At 39.0% G+C, this 18,731-nt stretch overlaps 1 protein-coding gene across 2 annotated transcripts; it reads left to right on the forward strand.

Moving 5' to 3' along the window:
* The first annotated feature begins 581 nt into the window (after positions 1-581).
* On the forward strand, positions 582-17,521 carry LOC133871395 (RNA-binding protein 208-like). 2 transcript variants are annotated; one of them, XM_062308848.1, is made up of 14 exons: positions 582-770; positions 1,002-1,145; positions 2,909-2,970; positions 3,315-3,417; positions 5,453-5,529; positions 10,348-10,409; positions 10,518-10,605; positions 10,913-10,988; positions 11,127-11,157; positions 11,262-11,381; positions 11,507-11,575; positions 12,349-12,434; positions 16,197-16,370; positions 16,945-17,521. In XM_062308848.1, exons 2-14 carry the CDS (start codon positions 1,032-1,034, stop codon positions 17,257-17,259), a joined length of 1,377 nt encoding a protein of 458 aa, XP_062164832.1. In that variant the 5' UTR covers positions 582-770; positions 1,002-1,031; the 3' UTR covers positions 17,260-17,521. The 2 variants fall into 2 exon arrangements, with proteins under 2 accessions (XP_062164832.1, XP_062164833.1); XM_062308849.1 differs by lacking the exon at positions 11,507-11,575 and having other exon boundaries at positions 583-770.
* Positions 17,522-18,731: the final 1,210 nt, after the last annotated feature.

An 18,731-nucleotide genomic window follows, 5' to 3' on the forward strand; every position in this document is an offset into this window, starting at 1 on the left:
CCTTAAATATAGCATATTTTCCCTGATCCTGAAATTTTATATGGTAACACTTTTAAACTTTGTATACAAACAAGAATGAGGGGTTTTTTTTTTTTTTTTTTTTTTTTTTGTCTTTTCCCCGTCATCCAAAATCGATTTTAAAAACCATTTTTCAGAAAAAGCAATCAAATAGGTCATTATGATAAAATTATCTTATGTTTTGAAAAAGGATTAATTTGACAAATATGGTATTTTCCTTCTTACATAATTTTTACTTGAAAAATGCTCAGAGTAATACGACTTTTAGTATATTACGATAAAATTATTTTATGTCTTGAAAAAAATAAAATTAATTTGTTTTTGACAAATATAATATTTTTCTTCTTAAATTATTTAGATGTAAAAATTGCTTATAATAAAAATTAGAGTATCTCTCAAAACAGTTACTACAAAATACATTAAATTCTGAAATCAATACTGTAATTACAAGCAATCGTTTCTTTTGAAAATTAGTTTCCAATTATTTTGTTTTATATGGTTTAACCCAATAAAAAATAAACCGATGGAGTTTTAATTATAAACAAAATGATAATAGAACAAAGGAAAAACAACCTTAAACTATCCGAACAGAATCAGCATCGTCGTTCTCCGCTCTTAAGTTGCTCCGAGACCCGAAATCAGAAACGCGGAGCCCCGGGTAGAACCGAACAACGTTGAAGTCCGACGCAGAGAGAGAGAGAGAGAGAGAGAGAGAGAGAGAGGCGCAGATTTCTCATCAATCAGCTTCCCAGGTTCTCTTCCTGTCTTAGACTCGCACTGATTTATGTAATTTGTATTTTCAGAATAGGGCTGGTCATTCTAAATCCCTCAATAGAAATGAAAAGAGATTGTAAAATTCCGAGCATCGTAATTCTTGGTCGAACACTTTCCTGCGTTTTTTGGGGAACCAAACAAAGAGAGTGATTACTGTCTTAAAGTTGTTATCGATCTAACTAATTGTTTGTTGGGACCGAAATGTACAGGGAGAGAGACAGCGAGAGAGAGAGAGGAATATGCAACAGAGGCTGAAGCTTCAGCAACAACAACAGCAAGCCCTGATGCAACAAGCCCTTCTTCAGCAGCCTCACATGTATCACCCCGGTGTCCTCGCCGCTGCCATGTCTCAGGTATATACATTCGCGTACTTCTATTCTTGTATATATCAATCATTGTGTGTACGTATTTTATCTCCTTTCTGTTCTATATCTGTGGCATTTTATTGTATATTTTGGGTGCGTGCCATTTTGGGTTTTTTGCGTATGCTGCTATTGATGTCGAATTCAATGTTACTTTCATTTCCTTTTAGAATTGGGAACCCTGCGGAATTAATCGGCCATTTTCTTATGGACAATTACAGTGCATTCTTGTTTGTAATGCGACTTAGAATATCAAGAAAACCTGGCATTTCACGACTGAAATTGGATGAATCTGAAGGGGGGGGGGGGGGGGGGGGGAAAGGAAAATAAAACAAAAATAATGAGTAAAAAAAGGAGGTTCGTGCAGATATTTTATTGTTTGAACACACCTTGAATAAAGTTTTAGACGGGGTATTTATTTGTATATTCTTTTAGAAAGGTTTGTCCATGGAATTTTTGTTTATATATTCTTTTAGAAATGTTTTTCCATAGTATTTATATTTCTCTTTAAAAAAAAAAAAGCTCTTTTTTGGGGAGTGTGGTGTGTAAGACCCTGGTCCGATATTGGAAAGATGAGTAGTCCATATATAGTAAGTGGTTTATAAGAGATGCTTATGGGTGTTAAATCCCACATTGCTTACTATGTAAAGCTGGGCTTTATAAATGATTGTAGGAATGCTTCAAATTGATTAGTTATTTTAGGGTGATGGCATAGGTGTGGCTAGGGCTTTTTCCTGGGTTGTTACAAATGATATCAGAGCTAGGTTGTGATGCACCATGTGGTACTGTTAGCATTGCATGACGTGCCATTGACGAGGACGTCGGAAATTTAAGGAGGGGAGTTTGTAACGCCCTGGTTCTATATTGGGAAGATGAATAGCCCGTATAGAGAGTGAGTGGTTTATAAAAGATGCTTATAGATTCTAAGTCTCACATTGCTTATTTATTATGTGAAACTGAACTTTATAAGTGATTATAGGAAAGCTCTAAATTGACTAGTTATTTTGGGGTGATAGAGCAGATATGGCTAGCGTTTTTTCCTAGGTCGTTATAGAGTGTGTTCTGATTCGAATTTGTGGTGATTTATAGATAAACTTGTTAACACCTCACTTCCATGCAAGCTATGTAGAATATTTCGTTTAATTGTTTATTGTATGTAATTTTACTTTACAAAGAAGAAAAACTAAATGTGCTTTGGATTTGCATATGTACTTCTAGAATCCTGTGGATTTTGTTTGTTTTCAACATTTTACTCTCAGAAGTATTACATATGTGCAGAGTGCAAATTCATATGTTTATTTTGCATATTCATCAGGTTGACATAATTATTAGGGTATCAACAACTTAAATAATGTGGTTGCTTCTTGAACCTGTTGTGATGTCTAATCTTCTTTGTCTGTTTTTTCCCTGTATGCTTAAAGTAGCAGAATTGTAGTCCTTGATCACTCTCCCTTTTTCCTTCTTAGGCGATTTCCTAATGGTTGGATATGTGCCACCCTCTGCGTCTATAAATAAAATGGTTTATTTTGTTTTAGTTTCTTCATTTTTATTGATGAAAATAGAAATTTACATGTATCAGATTTGTTTTTTTTTTTTTTTAATTTTTTTGCTAAATTTATGGTCTGGGCTATTAGAGTTCTGTTAGCTGCTTGTTCTATTTTCTTGGGGATATTTTTTGGTTTTATCGAGGACGTGAGCTTGGAGTTGCTAGGATTTATTTTTTTCATTTTCTCTTTTACTTTTATATTTTGCAGATGGAGCCTATCCCAAGTGGGAATCTGCCTCCTGGCTTTGACTCAGCTTCATGCCGCAGTGTGTGAGTGCTATGTAACCGTTTTTTTTTTTTTTTGTCCCACCCGCCCCCCCTTCCCTCTCATTCGTTCTTTTAGCTTGAGGACTTCCTCTGTTTCATGGTCTTAGTTTTTGTTAGCATTTTTCACCTAATGGGACTTCTATAGAATTGAATTACTAAAAACTTGTAAATGCAATGGACAGGATTTGCTTGTTAGATGGTATTCCTTTTTATTGTGTTGCTTTTTAAGAATTCAAATTTGTTGTGTCAGAAGTGTGAGTTGGTATTATGTATACTAGTTTACCTAAGATGTTATTTTGCTGTTTTTATCTTTCATGATTACCAATCTGATTCCTCAATGATTTCAGCTATGTAGGAAATATTCATGTCAATGTCACTGAGAAGCTTCTTGCTGAAGTTTTTCAGACTGCTGGTCCTCTTGCAGGATGCAAGCTCATCAGAAAAGATAAGGTTCGATTTAGTACTCGAGTTTTTTTGGCATCCTCACTTAATCGTTATCTTGTCATTCTACTAGCTTTATTGTAACATCCACTAACGTTAGTTAATTTCTTTAGTTCCTTTCGATTATTTAAATGTGCTGTCAGTATTGAAGTCATTTGAGCCTTACTCATTCACAAAAGGCACCTCAAGGAAAGAGGTTTGCTCAAGACTTATAAAGCCTACAACTAAGGCATACCTTCGTCATGTGGGACTCTTAACACGTCCCCTCACATGTGGCATCTTTTGGCCAAACATGTGTTCAACATTGAGAGGGAAGGCCCAATATTGTTCAAGGGCTTGTGGCTCTGATACCATGTTAAATTACCACTTATCCTAAAAGCTTAAGCTGATAGGAAGAGATAAATTTAATCACTTAATCAGTACTTTAACACTCCCCTTCACGTGTGGGCTCAGACTTTCTTTTAATAGTTTAATAGGTGAGGCCCAACACGCAGAATATTTAATTGAAATTGAGGTAAATGACAAAGTCAATGTTCGAATTCAGGACCTTTGGCTCTGATACCATATTGAAGTCACTTGAGCCTTACTCATTCTCAAAAGACACCTCAAGGGAAGAGGTTTACTCAAGGCTTATAAAGCTCACAACCAAGGCATACCTTGGCAATGTGGGACTCTTAACAGTTAGTGATTGTTCGTGTAAATGTCTTTTCCATGATACTCTACGATTAAGATTGTCAATTTAGGGTGCGTTTGAAATTCTGATTTCGTAGACAAAAAGTGCGATTTTAAACCAAATCACAGAAAATGAATCGTTTAGAAATTGCGTATTTTGAAAATTGCGATTTGAAAAACACAGCGCAATTTGAAAACGCAGAAAGCTGCCTTTTCAAATCGTAGACAAGGGGGTGCTTTTTTAAAAATGCAAAATTTTAAAGCATAACCTGTTATTTTAAAAGCCAAACTGCAATTTTATCAAACGCTTAACTGCGTTTTTAAAAATCACATTTTCAAATTGCACATCGCACTTTTTAAAATCGTAAACCCAAACAGACCCTTAGTAAAGACATCAAATACTTGCTAGCATGACATGTACTGAGCAATTAGATTAAGTTGATGATGCAATCTTTTGGCAACTGTATGCATCGGCCAGTGAAAACTTCCTGTTATTTGATATAAAACTATTTATTCTCTTAAAAATTTCTCAAAACGTGAAGGTTAAGTTAAATTCTCTCAGTTTCTGATCCTCTTCTTACAGTGTATTTTACAAGCTTTTAAGCTAAAGAAGAGGACATATTTAACCTGGACCATTTCTGTTGAAATCTGAGAGTGAGGGTGTGGTGGCAGACAACTCCAGGTCCTGCTTTCTTTATGGTACCTGAAACTGGTGCTGTTCATTTCTGGAGTTGAAATATTCAACGAATTAAAAATTTGACCAACTGTACATTCCAAATAAACGAGCCACCTCAATAGACTATGGTGCTCTAAACCAACTTGAATAGGATGAAATAGGAAATAAAATTGGTTGCCCTTAAGTAAAACTCTTCTTCCTCCCCCACCTCCCCCCAAGAAAGACCCACATGAGTTCTTAGTTATTAAGCAACTATCAAAACCTAGGGGATCAGCAAAATGTGACCTTTTTCATGTACTCTTTATTCTTTATCTTCATGTGTGCTGTTGCAATAATCAGAGTGTATGTTCAGTCTTGTCATAACTAGCAAGTAAATGGCTCTAATATTTTATCGTTGTGGTGACTAAGGCTTATTCTTGTTGTGACTAGCATGTAACTGGGTCTGACTTTTTAGAAATATAACATGCAACTTACCTATTTAAAATGACCTGCACCTGAATAAAAACATTGTAGGTTTTTTTTTGGGGGTGTGGGGTGGGGTTGGGCATGTTGGGGGCATCTTGCAATTGTGTTCAGTGGGTATAGCATTAACACAATTATGTGCTGGAATTCTTTTGTTGATATTATTCATTGTGGGTGCACTGTGCATTCCCATTCTTGTTTTTGGTCTGATGCTTCGATTCTCTATCATTGCAGTCATCATATGGTTTTGTGGACTTCCATGACCGGACATCTGCAGCCCTTGCAATAATGAATTTGCATGGGCGCCAACTGTAAGCATTCACTTCTTTTATATCAACTGTGGTCATTATGGTGCCTTCCTTGGCGAATTTGATCTGTGTATTATGTTAGGCATTGACTATGAGGAGAGGATTTACTTTTATTTTTTCAAACCTTTGTCAAGAATCTATTTAAATGTGTAGATTTCTCATTAGTTGGCAATTTAAACATTATGATATGAAGTGTCCATACAAGTAGAAGTGGAATTTTCCATTTAGTGCTCCTCTTGCCAATTTAGTAGTTTTAGTTTTTAATTCAGCATATTTCCTTAAGTTTGATAGTTTGATGTTGTTAGAACCCTAGTAGTTTTAGGATTAGAAATCTTAATACCTTTTTGGTAGGACTATGTATCCTCTCAGGATTAAAAGTCCTATTCTTTCTTTATTATGAATCCTCGATTCCTTAGGAGAGCATTATTTTTGCCAATACATAAAGCCCATGTCAATAGGCTTATATACACAAATTATAGTGGGGCCCTATGGAGTGAGAGTGTGGAAATATGTGAGGAGGTGCGGAGTTTTTTCAAGTTTTATTAGATACGAGGTGGGAGATGAGTCTAAGATCAGGTTTTGGTATGATTTGTGGTGTGAGGACAAGCCCCTGAAGGGAGTTTTTTTTTTTTTTTTTTTTAATTGTTTAGTATTGCACGTTGTAATGAGGCATGGGTAGCGGATCATATGCAGTTCTTTAATGAAAATCTTCACTGGAATATATCTTTTACTAGACCAATGCATGATTGGGAGGTGGACTTGGTCACTTCTTTCTTTGATCTTTTGTACTCTTATCAAATTGAGACAAGTTGGTGGGGATAAAATTCGTTGGGATCCCCGCCAAAAGGAGGAAGTTTGAAGGAAGGTCCTTTCATCATGCATTGTCCATTCCTGTTGGTTCCCCATTTTGTTGGAAGAGTATTTGGGGAGTTAAGGCTTCTTCGAGGGTGGCGTTCTTTGTGTGGATGACGACACTAGGGAAGATCTTCACTTTGGATAACTTAAGAAAGAAACGTCATAGTGGTGGATTAGTCTTGTTGTGCAAGAGGAGTGTCATAGATCATCCTCTTCTTCATTGTGAAGTGGCAAGAGAATTATGGGTTTTGATTTTCCATCTTTTTTGTGTAGAATATGTAATGCCTAGAAGGGTTAAGAGTTTGTTGGCACGTTGGAGAGGTCAGTTGGGAAGCTGTAAGATTTTAGAAGTTTGGAGGATACCTCTATGCTTAATGTGCATTTGGATCGAAACGCAAGAAGCTTTAAAGATCAAGAGATTTCGTTGTAGAGCTAAGAACATTATGTTCATGTGTCTTTATACATGGAAAGTAGTGTACAATAGTTTGCATTTTTATAGTTTTTCTGAATTTTTGGACTTTTGTTCATTTTCTCCCTAATAGGGGGTCGTTCTTGTGCTTCCTATGTATCGGGGTTGCGCCCATTTACGCTTTATACTGAGATTGAATTACTTATCAAAACATAGATTTTATAGGAAGAGAGAGGGAGAGAGGTTCATCTTATTTCTCCTTGATATTAGTGAAGAAACACAATTGTGGTTGCTTGTGGACGTAGGCAATCTTGCTGAACCACATTTAATTCTTGTGTCTTGATTCTTGCTTTTTCTTCTTTTTTCATCTTTGTTGATATTTTTCTTGTGTGTGTGCTGCAAATTCCAATAGTGGTATCAGAGCTTAAGGTTGTATTGTTTTCTTTCGCACGATAAAATATCTTGATCTTCAAGTGCGCAATTTTTATGGCTTAAAGGTAAATCTTCTCTATTCCACAAACGCTCTCTCCTCTCTCCTCTCCCCAGTGGTGGCACGTGTAGGCGCGTCCCGTTAGTCTTCAGCCTCAGATATCTCCCTTCCTCCTTTCTTTCTCTCTGACTTGTCTAGGAGTGCTAAGTAAAGAGTGGTTCTGCACTCCATAGAGTTGGTTGGATCTGATCAGCTTGCGTCTCTTGGTTTTCAGTCATGTGAGCACCGCATGGCTGCTGCAAACCCCCTCGGGGGTTGTCCTGTGTGGTTGGGTATGGAGAACCGATTCTTTGTGGAGGCAAAATCTTTCACCTTCTCTGTGGTGAAAGGAAAAGAGGAATGGGTTCTCGGGGTGGGTTTTGCTGGGTGAGCGTTGCGTAGCTTGGTTGCTGTTGATGGTGGAAGAGGCGCTGCGAGATCGTGGTTCTGAGTTGTTCGTGAAATTTTTTAGGGAGGGTTCGAAGGTGACCATCGTTCGGATAGGTGGCAATAGCTCTGGCCGGTTCTTGGAGGTGGCAGTTTACGATGTGGGTGGCCGGAGAGGAATGGTAGTGATCCCTGAAGGCTGTGACGGGCGGGGGTGGGGTCGTGTTTCTAGGGAGTTGAGCAAAGTGTTGGTTTTTTTTGGTTCCTCGATGGTGTCGTCATCTTCTAGTGGCGCTCCGACGGGGAAGATATTGGGTAAGGCCGCAGGATTTTTGTCGTTCGCTGAGGTGATATGCTCGCCTGCTCCTGTCGTAGTTGACGGGCCTCAGGTTCAATCGGATTCTGTGGTCTGGTGTGAGATGGAAAAGCTTATTCCGATGGGTCGAGAGCAGGAGATGATTCGGTAGGCGGTGGACTGCTATGCAATGGAGTGTTTTTCTTCTGATCCTCTAGGTGATGACCCTCTTGTTGGTGGCTCCAAGATTCGAGGTTCTTGTTGGCGCAGTCTGGCATGTTCCATGCAGAGGGTTGTAGTGGGTGAAGGTGACGCTTCAGAGGGTTTCATGTCCAATAGAGGCAGTTTGGCATACTCGAAGAAGTGTGATGGTGACGCCTTAGAGGAGTTTGGGGTTCTCAGGAAGCTTCCTGGTCTTTTTGAATCGTGGCTTGGTTGGGCTTGTGAGCATAGGCTTTTTTTGGGCTTGCACTCCTCTGCTGGGCTGAAGTGGAGAATGCGTAGATTTGGGTTGGGTCGGTTGCTGAAGAGTGGTTTTGGGTTGGGCTGGAGGCGTTTTAGGGATAGGTCCAGTAGAGTGGGCTGTAGGTCTAAGAAGTCTTCCATGTCGGGTTTTGATTAGGTACGGGCTTCCAACGCTTTTTTTGTGGGTTGGTTTGAGAGCGAGTCCGGTTTCGGCCTTAGGCCCGGCGGCTTCAGCGGGTGCCATTGCTTCTCCGGCGTCGATTGCTTTAGGCTATTCGTCAGGTGAGTGCTCGATGTCTGTTGTGCACTCTACTTCTTCTTTGAAGGTCTCATCTCCGGCTGCTTTTGTGGAGGTGTTTGCCGCTGCTCCGGAGCAGTCAGCCGTGGGTTGCATCCTGACGCTTTCTACAACTGAGTTGTCTTCGGCGTCCTTGGTGAGATCTGCTCTGGGTGAGGGTCCTCTGTTGCCGTCTTCGTCTGAGGCTTATTGCGATTTGCTAGCTCCTTCTCTGGCTCTAGATGGGTTTCGTCCAGCACCCGATGTTTGCTTATCAAAAGCGGCAGCTCTTGGTGAAAGGTTGCGTTATTCTCTCCTTGTGATGTCGGAGTCTGGAGCACCTATTTACCCGTTGGAATCCAAGTCTGCGCTTAAATACTCCTGGAAGAATAAGGTTGGCAAATTGGATAAACATTTGCTTGAGGAGGCTCTTGAGTCTTTCGGTGTTCCCAAGGCTTCTTCCTTGCCGTCATTTGGGGTTGCTACCAAGCCCTTGTTAGAACTAACAAAGGACGGAATAGTGTCTACGCTTGCTCAAGACGAGGGTTGTCAACCTATTCTTTGGCATGGCTTTCTTCTCCCAAGGGGCACAGCCCCTTCTCCTTCAAAAGTGGGCGAGTCTCCCGAGGCATCCTTTGTTGATGATTCTTCGCGAGGAGGTGGTCCTCCCGGGGCAGCAATTGATCTTAGCTTCTATTTTCAAACTTTGGGGGTCTCACACAAGGGGAATGAGAATGACTTTTTAGACTTCATAGCTCTATTTGATGCGGAGCATCGTCTAGAGGCTCCAGTTTCCACTCCTAAGTTTAAAGGGTGTCGTGAAGTAAAGAACCTAGAGTGCACAATTAATTATGATGCCAAGGGTTTTGGTTCTAGTTGAGGCAAGGCAAGAAGGCCTCTGATGTGATGTTTTAGTTTCTGAGTTTTGTGGGCTGGTTTTGTAGGGGTCTTTGGGTTTCCTCTTGTTTTTGGGTTTTTTTTCGAGTGTTTTTCCTCCTCTCTCTCTCTCCTGTTTTGGTTTCCTCTTTGTATACTTCCTGTATGCTTAGGGACGCCTTTTACGCTTTTTATAAAATTCTCTACTTATCAAAAAAAAAATTTATGGCTAGTTTGATTTCTAAAAAAATCGAGGTGCCTTTGTTCAACGATTCCAATTATGCTATGTGGAAGTTGAAGATGCAGATTGTTTTAGTCAAAATAAATTTTGTGCTATTGCAATTGAAGGGAAGGAGAAAATGCTTGAAGACATGAGCAATGAAGTTTTTGAGCAAAACAAGTTGGTTATGGCAAATCTGTTTTTGGCACTAGAGGATTTAGTTATTTTCAACATGGCTGAGGAAAAGATTGCTAAAGGCATATGGCTGTGTGATATTTATGAAGGAAAATCAATGTCAAATTGGATTCATCTTAGGAGGAACTTGTACAATCTGAGAATGAAAGAGAGTTCCTTGTTTCAAGCGCACCTGAATGAGTTCAATGCCCTTGTCAGTAAATGGTTTTCTTGTGCATGTGCTGCGAATTCTAACAGACATTTATCTGGATGTGTTAACGTTCATAGATGGTTTTCTTTCTCTTTTATTTTATTCAATGATCTTTTGTTTTTCTATTGGATTTTCATTTTCATTTTCTTTTTCTTTTTTCTTCTTGCTTTATTACAATTTCAGCTATGGTCAGGCACTTAAGGTGAATTGGGCATATACCAGTAACCAGCGGGAGGATACTTCAGGTACTTTAGGTTTCTATTCTTTAGCTGTTAGTTTGATTTCATTCCTTGTTGAGTGCCATATATAAACATTTCATGTATTTCTCTTTAATGTGCTTTTAAAATCATCAGGACACTTCAATGTATTTGTTGGTGATTTGAGTCCAGAGGTTACTGATGCGACTTTATTTGCGTGCTTCTCCGTCTATCCTAGTTGTTCGTGAGTTCCTCGTTGCCTTTAATATATATATATGGGTATCATATTTGTCACAAGTATGTAGCAGAAAAGAGTGGCATGCTCTATATTTCCTGCAACTCTGATTCATGTTTTGGCAACATATCCTTGACCAATAGTTGATGGGGAAATTACAAGCATTATCATTAAGCTGCTTGAATTTTGTATTCCCCTTTGAGCATGGTGTGAACCACTCAAATTTATGTGGTGTGTTGAGAATATTTGGTTTATGAATTTTTTTTTTTTTTTTTTTTTTTTTTTTTTTTTTTTTTTTTTTTTCTGTCATTTGCAGTGATGCAAGGGTCATGTGGGATCACAAAACTGGCCGCTCAAAAGGATATGGATTTGTTTCTTTCCGTAATCAGCTGGTATTGCTTATTAGAAATCCGGACCAGATTTTACCCCCCTCCCCCCCCAAAAGAAAAAAACCCAACCCCCCAAAAAAGCAAAAAAGAATCATTCAGAGTCCATGAACTGATAAAATGCCTTATGGAATTGTTTTGCAGGAGGCACAGAGTGCTATCAATGAATTGACTGGTTAGGCATCTTGTGGGCCTCCGTTGCTTAGTTTTATCTTCTTCAATTGTCTGGTTTTGAATCCTTTTGAGGATGTGAGATCTGTTTTTGCCACCATCTTGCAGGTAAATGGCTTGGAAATAGGCAAATAAGATGCAACTGGGCAACCAAAGGTGCTGGTGCTAATGAAGATAAGCAGATCAATGACAACCAAAATGCAGTTGTACTTACAAATGGATCTTCAGGTAGCATGAAACCTTCTACTTGATTCAGTCCACTATGTAGAGTCCCGGCGAATTAGGACAGAGGGTGCCTCCTTAATGCCTATGTTGACCAAGGTTCTGGTCACCATGTTCACTGGAATATGCAGATGCATGCAATGTGGAATCACAACATACAGCACAACATATTGTCCAGCACTCGATAGCCAAAAGCTGGGGTACATCAGTAATTTAATTATGATTAGCTCTTATGGAAAAAAGTGGCAAGTGTACCCATACAATTGAAAGATAACCATTGACCAAGAGTTATATGACTTGGAGGATGTGAACTGTTGTCCCAGCTAGTTGCCGTCTGTTAGTTGGGTGACAATCTGATTTCATTAGGTTTATTTTGCTATTACTTGTTTAAATCACAAATAGTTGATAGTCCACGATAGACTGGAAAGTGATGCACATAGCAGACTCCAAACCTTTGCATTAGGATTTGCTTGGGCTTGTTCATTAACATTGACAACTTAAAATGCTTTAAAACTTAATGAAGTACAACACATCAACCCCCAGATATTTATATTGAACCACTGAAAATAATAATAAACTTAATCTTAAATATACAACTCATGCACTTGCTTGGGAATGAATACCCCTCCCTTCCTATGGGGGAAGAGCCATTTGGCGCAAGGACCTTTGGCATCAGCATGCAATGAATGGTAAAACAAAGTGTGAGTGGAGAAAGAGGTCTCCTTTTCATCTCGTTGATATATCTCTGGAAATTTCTCAGCTCAATAGTTTCATGGGCACTTTAGGAGTGTAATAACTGATGTTAACTTGTGTCAGAGGAGCTAAGCTCATATATTAAGTGGCCTCTTTAAACTCAACGTACTTCCTGCTGTATTCCAAATTATGTGCACTAATTAAAACATAGGCAATGCTAAAATTGGCTTGGAAGATCTGGATGCTGACAGCTATTTCTTCTGTTTTCTTTGTTTTGTAGATGGAGGTCAGGAGAATACCACTGAGGAGGCCCCTGAAAACAATCCAGCATACACTACTGTCTATGTTGGAAACCTCTCTCATGAGGTAATTTAGAAATGCACGGAACTTTGGTATTTTCTTGCACATAGCTCATTAACCCCTGGACAGAATTGTTTTCTTGGTACTCTGTTCCCTAACTAATTTGAAATTTCTTGTAAAGATTCTTCTTTTTCCAAATACAGATGCATGCCTGTGTGTATACACACACACACACACACACACACACACACACACACATATATATATATATATGAAGTTTTCGGCACACAAATGATCCTCTAGGAAATAGTTTAGTTTTGAGAAATTTCTATATTATTTTGGTAAGATGAGATTAAATTCTGTGGTTAATAGGGATTGGGGCAGCCTGGGCCAGTTCCTCTTTTCCCGTTCCTGCCCTTCTCTACCCAAGTGAGACCCCTCACGATACCTGACGTGTACTTGCATTTGTGCGAACTTTCTTTCACCAACTCTGCTCCGCCTAATATTGATAGCCCCAGTCCTTGCTTTGCCCACCCATTTTTCAAAATTTTCTCATCAAATAACTGATTCATACCTCTGGTTTTTTTGCATTCACCGTTCAAGCCCAAAATCAAAAGGTGTGTTTGGCATCTGGAAAGGTGAAAAGAAGTGTATATCACAAGGAAGTTCTAAAAATTTTTAGGGAAAAGAAAAATTAGAAGAGTGCCAATGGGCACTAAATACTTTTCGAGAGATCTCCCCCAAATCACTAGTATGGCTATCAAAATTGTGAGCATCAGCATGTAGGTTTTAGATCCAAGTGGTAGCATCAAGTGTTTTAGCTATTGTTCTTGAGAAATGACCGTGTCTGGCCCATTGCTCGAAAGAAGTTTTTATGGAATCCCTATCTTCCAAAATTTACTTTCGTTTTGCTAACGAATAATCATTGAGTCCTCTTTCCGGACAACATGTGCAAAGAGATTCACCAATAGTTAAGTAATTAGTAAACCTATTAGAGATGTTTATACTTAGTTCTTTCTCTCCTATCGGCCTTCTATCTATTTTCTTTAGTTATCTACTAGAACAATTATGATTTGGAAGTTAATCCGGGTGAAGTGTTGGGATCTAATAGGACATAGTAACTCTCTCATGGATATTGCAATTTAATCTTTCGGTTAAAGATCCTAAAAACAAATACTGACAAAAGAAAAAGAAACCTAGAATATGAGGGAGAGGAATGGCATAGAAGAGTTGTCTTCGAAGGAAGCCTTTAGATGTCTATTTATATTGGCATTAGGAAATTACTAAACCATGTGTTGGAAGGTGCTATAAAGGGTAATATTGTAGAGGGAAAGGACCAGGTGTCCCTATTTCTGGAATATTGTATCAGCTGTTGTTTCTTCTAGAATGATGCATTTTGGTTCTATCAACATAAGGTGAGGGCTAAATGTATTCTGAGCTTCTCTTTTGTGAATCCCTATCCTTGATATGGTGTCAGAGCCATCTCTTGGAGTTTAATAATATTTTTTTTTTTTTTTTTTGTCGTGTTGTTTGCCTTCTTTACTGTCTTCTCCTCTTGTTTTGTCTTTTTCTTCTTTGTTTTCTTTCTTCCTGTTTGCTACAGTCCTGGTGTTGTAGGCTTAGGCCCAATACCCATGGCTGGAGGTTGATGCTGGGGTCATCACTATAACAGTTGAGATGCTGTCGCCATCAAGCTCATCAATGCGGTGGTAGTCGTCAATCATTATGGGTTATTGTGGTAATTTCCCCTTAGTAGGTGATTGATTCAGGGCGGTCAGTGTCTCTGTGTGGTGGTTGGAAAATTCTGTCTGGTTATTTGGTCAAGTTCCCTATGTCATGGTGGTCGGTTTTGTGGTGGTGTTTCCATGCGTGGTCGCTATTATGGTGGTCTCCAGTTGTTTCCCGGTGGAGTGTTTTGTTTTTTGGTTGTGCCTAACGGTAGTGTGAGAAGCGGCAAACTGATCTGTGGTGGTTGACAACAGTTAGCGTCTGTTGTCGCTGACGAATTTGCGGTGGATTTGGAAGAGAAAGGTGGTGTTTGGTATAGGTGTAAGTTGTCTTTATCCAGGATAAGGTTATCTGTAGTTTGCTTTAATTAATTCTTGGTTCAACGATTATTCCAGCTTAGTTTTCAAGCTCAGGTCCAGTCCATCAAATTATGCCCAAGTAAACTCTGATCAACTCAACCAGGGCTAAATCCATAACTCAGTCCATTCATAAAATTGAATTAACCTAGTTTACAACCAGATGAACCCGTATTCGAGACCGAGCGGAGTCCCATTCCGGTTGGCAGCAAAGTTTTCTCACCAGTTTTATTCCATTCCAGGCAGGTTTTTTTTTTTTTTTTTTTTTCTCTGCCTGTACTGATTGTTCCTGGCGAGTTTCTTCCAATTCCAACCGGTACTGATGGTGTTTCATTCGGATCTGTCGTATTTCGGTCAGTTTAGGCATCGTTTCGGCTGGGTCTATCATATTTCAGTTGGTTCATGCAGCGTTTCGGTTCTTTTTGTTGTGTTTGGCCGGTTCCATGTGTTTTTCGACCTATTTCAATGTGTTTTGGCTGATTCAGTTTTTTTTTTTGGCCTATTCAAGGATTTTTTCGGTCAGTTTTTCGGTTTTGTAGCATTGCGCTTGGTTCCAATGGTTTTTTGGTTTTCAGCTGGTTTATTTCATTTTTTTGGTCAGTTTAGTGTTCTTGCAGCTAGTTTGATTGTTTTTTGGCCGGTTCAGTGCGTATTTGGCCGGATCAAAAGTGTTTTTGTCAGTTCAGTGCTGTTGCAGCCGGTGCTAACTGTTTTTTGGCTGGTTCAGTGGAGTTTCAGCTGTTTTATGTTGTTCTTTGGTTGGTTTAGTGCAGTTTCAGTTTGATTCTTGCAGTTTTTGGATTCGCTCCCTTGAGGGGAAATATCTACGTCATTCGTGAAATTTGAAGGCTAACTTGTTGATGTGTTTACAAAGTCATGTTGTAATTAGTTATAGTTTATTTATTCCAAGTTTGGCTTATATAATATACAAGCTTCAGCTTGATTGGAAATGTTAGAGCGTACTAGAAAGGATAATATTGTAAAGTGATACGAGCAGGTGTCCCTATTTCTAGAATATTGTACCAGCTGTCCTTTCTTCTAGAATGATGTATTTTGCTTCTAAAAATATTAACATATGGTGAGGGCCAGATATATACCGAGCCTCTCTTTTGTGAATCCCTATCCTCGACACAGTGCAAGGGAGTTATTATATGTAATCAAGGCTGAGAAGAACCAATTCCATACCTTCTCTAATCCATGTTGGGTTTTTACCCCACCCGGTGCATGTTCCAATTTGCTCCAAACCTACCCCATTGGTTGGGGAGCCCTTCAAAAGCATTTTCCTGGTGGATAGTGTACCTATCATACTTTTCCAAGAAAAGCTAGATTTTGGCCATTTCTTTCCTCTTTTTTTTTTTTTTTTTTTTTTTTTTTTTTTTCTTCGGATAGTGCTAAACAAGTCTAGATGAACCTGTTACACATTCACATTCAAGTGCAAGATCTTCATCAACAGTTTAGTTCATGCACCATCCATATCACGAGGTCCCTCATACTCTTTCTTGACATTTCAATTCATTGCAACAACTATATATTTTCTTCTCTTTAATTTTTTCTTTGTCGTCTTGAAATATGTTTTTTGTACCATACTTTCATATATCTTTTTGGTCAGTTTCGAAGGTTAGTTTCCCTTTCTTTAATTTCTAAATTGAAAATATGGTTCCATGGCTTAATCTTCATAGTTCAGTGCAAGAAATATGTGTTAAAAGTGTATATTTCCTCCCTGAAATTTTGGTTGTGTGCTTAGGTAACTCAACCTGAACTCCACTGTCAGTTTCATGTTCTTGGGGCTGGGGTTATAGAGGAAGTGCGTGTCCAGAGGGATAAAGGATTTGGATTTGTTAGATACAACACTCATGAAGAAGCAGCCTCGGCCATTCAGATGGCTAATGGTAGGATAATTCGCGGGAAACCCTTGAAGGTAAGAAAACCTTTACCGGGTCTTTTTATTTTGACAGTCACTTCTTAGCTTCATTCTCATAGATATAATAATATTATCATGGATCGGATACTCACCCTAAGGCATTCCCTATTCTCTTGTAATGGAATGGACTAACAACTAACAAGCCCTGTGCAAGGGCATGTTATGAAACGCACCACTGTCTGATTTCCATGCATTCTCAATGAATGCAATACAGTACTGATCTTGAGTTACACAAAAATCCTATCTTTTGTCTTATGGTTAGTCAACAAAACAGCCAAAATGTGGTAAGCAATAAAACTATTAAAAAGGAGTTGATATTAGAAATATTATATTTTGAACTTGCTGATGGTTATATTTGGAAGTAAACAACATCCTTGAGCTGCTCCAGAGGGTTTTTTATACATGGAAGTAGGCACCTCAGTCTTGCCAAAAAGAGGAAGAAAAAGTAATAATAAATAAGAAGAAAAAAGACTTAGGAGGGGCATTGCCACAGTGACATCATGAGAAAATATGTGTTACTTGATATATGGTTGTAGAAAATATGTAATAATTTTTGAATCCATGTGTGCAGTGCTCATGGGGTAGTAAGCCAACTCCTGTGGGGACTCTTTCAAATCCGTTACCGCCGCCAAGCCAACCATATCAAATCCTTCCAAATGCAAGTATAAACCAAGGCTATTCTTCAGCTGAGTTGTTGGCTTATCAGCGCCAACTTGCCTTGAGTCAGGCTGCTGCATCTGGCCTCTCAGGTCAAGCTCTTATGCAGATGACTGGGCAGCATGGCCTGGTTGCTGCCTCCATGGGATCCAGCTCTGGGGGATCCCAAGCCATGTATGATGGATATCCTAATAATTCATCCGCCCAACAGCTCATGTATTATCGTTGATGGCCGTCTCAGTTGTCAGTACGTATCTTTTTCGTAACTTTGGGCTTTCTGCTGGAGATGCGAGTCATTCTTCAATTACTTGAATTTTTCTTTTTCTCTTTTTCTTTTTTTCTTTTCTCTTGTATTATGTAAGGTATAGATTATACGCTTGGCTTTGTAACGGGATCTTCTTTTGGATTTTGTATCCTTGTTCATGTCATTACACATGGATGCATGGATGGTGCTTTTAATGTTAACAACATTTGGTTATGAGTTAAAATCATCGGTAAAAGTACATAAATCTGGGAAAGGTGGGACTCTCTTGCATGTGTTCATAAACATCATGTTTTTTTCAGTCGAGAAAAATCAATCGCGAGTCAAAAGTATTTCATTTCTTAGAAGGAAGGACAGACTGAAATAAAAGTATTTCAGTAGAGAAAAATGGTATGAACTGTTTATGATTGCGACATTGTTTGTTGGAAATAGTAATCTTCTTGAATAAGATCGAGTGGCTGCAAGGACTTGATCAAATTTAATATCGGATTGGACCAATGAATTAAATGGGAATTTACTGATTAGATTAGTTTTTGGCATTTGGCCACTATGGATTAGGAACGTGAAAAACTTTTTACTTCCAAGATTGCTTGCTGAATGGCAAGCATGAAGAAAACAAGAGAATTTTACCGCTTCTATTACTATTTTTTTTTTTTTAGAGAGAGAGAAGCTCTTTCCCTCTCTTCATACGTGTGAGAGCTTTTTCTCCTCTAAGTGAGAGGCCTCGATCTGTGTCCCCTGTGAGTGCTCGTGGAGGAAGAAAGAGTTCTATATCTCCTTACTCTCTCCCCTCACCCAAACGGGCTGAACCCCACCCCTTACCACCCTCCCCTTCTTCTCCTCTCTCTCTCTCTCTCCCCACATCACCCCCCGCCGCTATTCTCCACCATGTGTGTACCCCATGTGCCAGCCTGGCGTATGCAGGCTGCATATGCCGTAATTCATTTTGGTTTCACGCAACGATTTCTTAACTCTCTCCTGTAAATCCTCTCCGACTTCTCCCCTCTCCTTTTCTTCTTCATAGCTTTTTTCCCTTTGACGATTGCCATATCCTCATTTGGTGTCCCCTAAGCATCAACAACAGGGCAACTCACCCCCTGGATATTGAAGTGGGGTTATTCTTTAGTGGCTTCAGTCCAATCAACCACAGCCCAATCTTATTGTGGCTACCAAGTTTTCTTACCGCACTCTACACTAGTAGAAGTTTCTTTATGCAGCCTATCCTTAAAACTGCCTAAAAACTTTCATTTTAAGCCGCTCCTTTCTTCGCCTACTTGCCAAGAAGTCATTGGGCCGGGCTGAATATTGTTCCGACTATATTGGGGTGATTGTTGGGGTAGATCTCTCACCCTTTCTTTGTTTATGTACTTGTTCTTTTATATTTAATCCAATCTTGTTTAAAAAAAAAAAAAAAAAAGATTGGAGACTTCAAAATTTCG

The sequence above is a fragment of the Alnus glutinosa genome, chromosome 6 (assembly GCF_958979055.1).
Source record: "Alnus glutinosa chromosome 6, dhAlnGlut1.1, whole genome shotgun sequence".
In the NCBI taxonomy this organism is placed as follows: Eukaryota; Viridiplantae; Streptophyta; class Magnoliopsida; order Fagales; family Betulaceae; genus Alnus; species Alnus glutinosa.

Excerpts from the sequence above, each read along its gene's own strand:
- LOC133871395 (XM_062308848.1), top strand. The coding sequence starts at position 1,032 with ATGCAACAGAGGCTGAAGCTTCAGCAACAACAACAGCAAGCCCTGATG. Across the intron at positions 10,410-10,517 it reads CCAGCGGGAGGATACTTCAG|GACACTTCAATGTATTTGTT; the intron begins GTACTTTAGGTT and ends TAAAATCATCAG. Across the intron at positions 11,576-12,348 it reads CTCGATAGCCAAAAGCTGGG|ATGGAGGTCAGGAGAATACC; the intron begins GTACATCAGTAA and ends TTTGTTTTGTAG.